Source organism: Elephantulus edwardii, unplaced genomic scaffold, assembly GCF_000299155.1.
Source record: "Elephantulus edwardii isolate Elephantulus edwardi_28Jun2011 unplaced genomic scaffold, EleEdw1.0 scaffold00130, whole genome shotgun sequence".
NCBI lineage: Eukaryota > Metazoa > Chordata > Mammalia > Macroscelidea > Macroscelididae > Elephantulus > Elephantulus edwardii.
In genome coordinates, this window is record NW_006399880.1 from 5,236,284 (window position 1) to 5,241,716 (window position 5,433).

General features: G+C 40.1%; 1 protein-coding gene across 1 annotated transcript in view; it reads left to right on the forward strand.

The window, feature by feature from the left end:
• The window catches only part of SH3TC2 (SH3 domain and tetratricopeptide repeats 2), a 141,533-nt gene that overhangs the window by 51,576 nt on the left and 84,524 nt on the right, over window positions 1-5,433 (forward strand). The window contains exon 3 of the mRNA XM_006893752.1: window positions 1,795-1,922. Within this exon, the coding sequence (XP_006893814.1) occupies window positions 1,795-1,922 (128 nt within the window). The remainder of the gene's footprint in view (window positions 1-1,794; window positions 1,923-5,433) is intronic.

Consider the following 5,433-nt stretch of genomic DNA (forward strand, 5'->3'; position numbering starts at 1 on the left):
AAGGAGAGACTGGTCCTTGGAGAGGGACATCATGCTTGGGAGGGTGGAGGGACAGCGCAGGAGGGGAAGGCCCTCTATGAGGTGGATTGATTCAGTGACTTGGGTAATTGGGTTGGGTGTGTCAGAGACAGTGCGATTGGCATAGGATAGAGCAGGGTTTAGAGCTGTTGTACGTAGGGTCGCTATGAGTCACAAGTGACTCGACGGCCCATAATAACAACAACAACAACAAACAACAACAAGATGGCACCTAACAACAACAATACAATACTTATTTTCTAAAAAAGAACACTATGTGGAGTGCCTCCTGACAATACTATTTGCAAGTGTACCTGGCCTTCATCACCAGTCTTTCAAAGCCTTATAAATCTTTTCTTCATCATATTTTTCCCTATCTGAAGCTATTTGGCTTTTGTAAATGGTTATATAGTTTATTGTTTATGTTAAGTAGAATATAAGCTCAATGAAAACTGGATCTCTATTGACCTTTTCCTTGCCATCTTCCCAGCACCAGAAACAGCTTTTGAATCATTAAAAATGTCTCAATATGAACTTTACTTGAGTCACCCTAATGAATATGAATAAGTGTGTGTATGTGTGTGTGTATAATGCACACAAGTTTGTGAAATTGATTGCATATTATAATTTGTATATAAATGTATTTCCTTAAAAATAAAGTAGTATTTATTAAAACCTTTCATAAATTATTCACAAAGGGAAATACACATCCTAGTTGTTTCTGTATTGTACCATTAGATCAGTGTGAAGCAGTGTAGGAATAACACCTGTGCAAAGCAGAAATGACCGATGTCAAGCCCTAGTACCTTCCTAGCCTTCAGCTTTTATTTTCTTTTTAAAGTCTTTTTCATGGGAGATTAGTTCTAAAGGGAACTCAAGTGATCAATAAGGTCACTTATAACCTCTGGTTGTTGTTGTGTGCTGTGGAGTCAGAACCTACTCATTATAGTCGACCCACTGATGGGTTTGATTTTTTGTTTCGGTTTTTGTTTGTTTGTTTTACTGTCTACCCCAGTATCAGTGGCAAAGTTTAACAGAAGAGCAAGGAATAAAATGTTTGAAAGGATGTGGAGAGATTGAAACTCTGGAACAACCACTCTGGAATGCAGTTGGGCATTTCCTCAAAAAGCTGAACATAGAAATTCTATATGACCCAGCTATTCCACTGCTAGGAATATACTGAGGTAAACAGAACTGAGACACAAACAGAGATTTGTACACCAAAGTTTGTAGCAGTGTTATTCACAATAGCAAGAAAACGAAAACAGCCCAAATGTCCATCAACAAGTGAATGGATTTGGAAATTGTGGTACATTCACACAGTGGAATACTATGCAGCACTCAAGAACAATGATTTTTTTTCCCCTGCTGAAATAAATAATTTTTTAAAATTTTATTTTATTAATTTTAATGAACATTTCAGAGATTTTGGATTTTAGTTCATTCATTGTTGCATTTTTCTCCTTGCCCACCCCTCCCCCCAGTACACTCTGCTATGCAATCTTCATTCTGGACTCTTGTTATTTCATGAGAAGAGATTGTCCATTCTCCCACAGAATATCTGGTAAATTTGAAGTGCATGCCTTTGGGATTGCAGTGCAGCTTCTTACCATTAAGCCACCAGAGCTTCTAACCCACCAACCTTTAACCTTTGATTAGAAAGAACACAATTTAGAGTTTAAGTAAACATATATAAGAAATGTTAGAGGCTTACCTAATTCTTTCTCTCCTCTTATTACATCTTTATCCTGATCTTTCTCCTTTGTTCTATTTCAGACCTGACACTTTCTTTCTGTGTAAAGAGTCGCTCAAAAAGATGTGTAAATGGCCGTTTGCAGGAAGCTGCCAGGAGGAGACTGTGGGCGCTTGAGAATGAGGACCAGGAGGTGCGTGTGCTGTTCAAGGTGAGTGTCTGGAGAAAAGAAAAAAAGCTGTGATGGCAGAGCTTTTGCCATCAGTGGACTCTCCTCACCCAGGACAGAACTTGGAACCAAATAAGCCCTCAGGAGATATATTGGACTGACTCAATGAATGAACAATTAAGTATATGTTCTATACTTAGCATAAATGTGCAGGGGCTTGGAACGGCACAAATTTTTGGAGTGGAAAAATCAGAGAAAGCTTGGTTGCAAATATGCCACTCTTAGTTGTGTGACCTTGAGCAAGTCAGTGGAATTCAATAGAATGGGAATCCTTATAACACCTCCTTCATTAAACGCACCTTTAAAAGTACCAAGAGAGCCAAATGAAAAACAATAAAAAAATACTAGTATGAGGGAAAAGGAAATAAAGTAATTCCTCATCTTTCATGTTGTTATTGCTAGTTATTGTTACGTTAACTACAAGTTATAGAGACCCTATAAGAAACATCTGAACCTTGCCCTATCCTGTGCTATGGCTCAATTACTGATTTGCTCAAGCCCATAGTTACAGTCACTGTGTCAATCTTCAGCTTGTTGAAGATCTTCTTCTCTTTATTTGACCCTTCAGCTTTCCTAGAATAATGTTCATTTCTAAAGCCTGGCCCCTCTTGATTACATACCCAAAGTATGTGTGATGAAGTTTCACCTTCTTTGCCTCTAAGAAGCACCCTGGCTGCACTTCCTCTGAGAAAGATTTGTTTATTCTCTTGGCAGTCAATAGTTGTTAGATCTTATCTGGTACCCTGGGTGCTGCAAAGTGTGTGACCAACTTCTAACAGAAAGGTTAGGAGCTTCAACTCACTCACTGGTCCCTTGGAAGAAAGGACTGGTGGTCTGTGGGTGAAGGAAAAAGCCACTGAAATCCTGTAGGGCTCCATTCTAAAGAGTTGAATTATGGTTTAAATAATATCTGAAATTTAGAAATCAGAAGAGAAGGGCATGAATTTGTTTATGGTTTCAAAGATGCTCACTAGGATAACTAAATTTAGAAAGGACTGAAGTCATATTCAAAGGTGTGCAGAGGATTGTTGCTTTGGATATCACAGCAAACTACTGTCTTATCAATCTCTACATAAAGTTGATATTAATTAAAAAGATAAAAAATCCTCAAGAAATCTATCATGTGACTAATTAGTATTGGGTTTGTTGAAAGAAATAAAAGAGAATGCATTTGTAGAGAACTTGAGTACTCTCAAGTGGACTGTGTTTGTAAAAGGAGCAGAAGCAACATGAGAGTAGCAAAGTCTGATTTCCACTAGCTCCAGAAAAGGGAACTGTCCCCATCAACAACATCCATAGTACCAAAATAATAGCCACACAGTCAGATATGGCCCTCAACTCTGCTGCACCCACTTGTCCCAAACACCAGATCTGATATTTGTTGCAAAAGTTGTAGATTTATTAGAGAAACGGGTTGTGGAGTGAAAGGAAAGCAAAGAGTATCACACAGTAAAAGTCCAGGTTCAGTCCAGCAACACAAATGCAAGGAAATTCTGGTTTCCTTCAATCATCCTGCAAACAAAATGTTTAACTCTGGCTTGTCTCCAAGGCTCCGTCAGTCTATATATTGCTGTAGTGTCTACATTTGCCTTAGCTCTCTCTTACGCTGGCCTTGCAGCTCTTGATGATATTCAAGTTGCTAGTTCATAGATGGTGAAGAGATTGAGACTGTTAACAGCTTTAGTTTGCTTGGCTCCACAGTCAACACTCTTGGCACCAGCAGCCAGAAAATCAAAAGATATATTGCAATGGGAAAGTCTGCTGTTAGAGACCTCTCTAAAGTATTGAAGAACAATGATGTCGCTCTGGAGAATAAGATGCACCTGATACAGTCCATGGTCTTTGCAATCACTTGCTATGCGCTAGAGAGCTGGGCAATGACTAGGGACGATAGAAGGAGAATTAATGCCTTTAAGCTGTGATGTTGGAGAAGAGTATTGAATATACCATGGACTGCTAAGAAAATGAACAGGTTCATTCTAGAGAGGGTTAAACCAGGCTGCTCCTTGGAGGCAAGAATTCTAAAGCTTCATCTGACATACTTTGGACATGTTGCAAGGAACAACCAATCCTTGGAGAGGGACATCATGTTTGGGAGGGTAGAGGGATAGTGCAGGAGAGGAAGACCCTCTTTGAGGTGGATTCATTTAGTGACTGGGGTAATTGAGGTAGATGTGTTGGAAACAGTGCGATTGGCACAGGATAGAGCAGGGCTTACATAGGGTCGCTATGAGTCACAGGCGACTTGATGGCACATAACAACACCAGCTGATAGATGAACCATGTGTTTATAATTGAAGGAGCTGGAAATCATGCCCCGAAGTGGGGCTAAGATAATGGATATAAAACCCATTTTTAAAAGTCCTAACACCACAGTGATCCATTAATAGTAACTAAAGTGAGAGTTTCTTTTGTTCTGTTTGCTCATTCTTTGGAATTTAGGAATTTGGAGTCACTGACTGCCAATTGATACAATAGAACTTCTTGAATCTGTGTGTTATTTGGCATGCACAGATGGATTGGGAGGGCAAGGTGGCTGGGCAGAGGCTTGAGCAGGGGAAGTTTTGAGCCGAGCTAAGGCTGAGTCCTCTTCTAAAGCCTACTTGCACGTGGGGCAATTCTCTCTTGATGTACTGCTCCAGTCATTTCTGGATAATCTTCAACTGGATCTTGCTTGGGTGTGATAGTAATGATATTATCTGATAATTTCCACACTTTGTTGAGTCACCTTTTTTTTTTTTTTAATGGGAATAAATCTGGTTCTCTTCCAATCAATTGGCCAGGTAATTATCCTCCAGATATTTGGCACAACCTGGTGAGCACGTCCAGGCCAGTATCTATTTGCTGAAACATGTCAACTGATGTTGTTGTTGTTTTTGTTGTTAAGCACCATTGAGTCTCAGGTGACTAATAACGACCCTATGATCGAAAGTTCTGGATACCTCCTGTATAACTTTCGTCCTTTCTCCAGGTTCATAGAGTTTCCAGAGGCAAGCTATTGTGGAAGTGGCTGCCACTCCTGCTTCCAAGCTTGTTTTAATCGGGGAGCTTCACTAAACACTGTCCACCATGGGTAACCATTCTTGCATTTGACTCATCAGTGTCACAATGTTAGGTTTCACAGCAACCATGAGTTACCTCTGTACAGCAAGTGGACAGACCAGGATTACATGACCTCGAAGAATATATCACCAAAAACAATTAAGGCAGGCCGAGGCCTGTGGACTAGAGTCACCCACCTTTGGCTTGGGAGCATGGCTTTCTGTCTGTGAGGCCAACTGCTCTCTCTCTCTATGCTGTTGTTGTTGTTGTTGGTGTTAAGAGCCGTCAAGTCACAGGCAAATCATAGCGACCACATGAACGAAATTCCTGGACACCTCATGTATAACTTTCGTCCTTTCTCCAGGTTCATAGGGTTTCCAGAGGCAAGCTATTGTGGAAGTGGATGCCATATGTCATAAAATCTTGAGCCTTGGTTTTTTTGTTTTTTTTT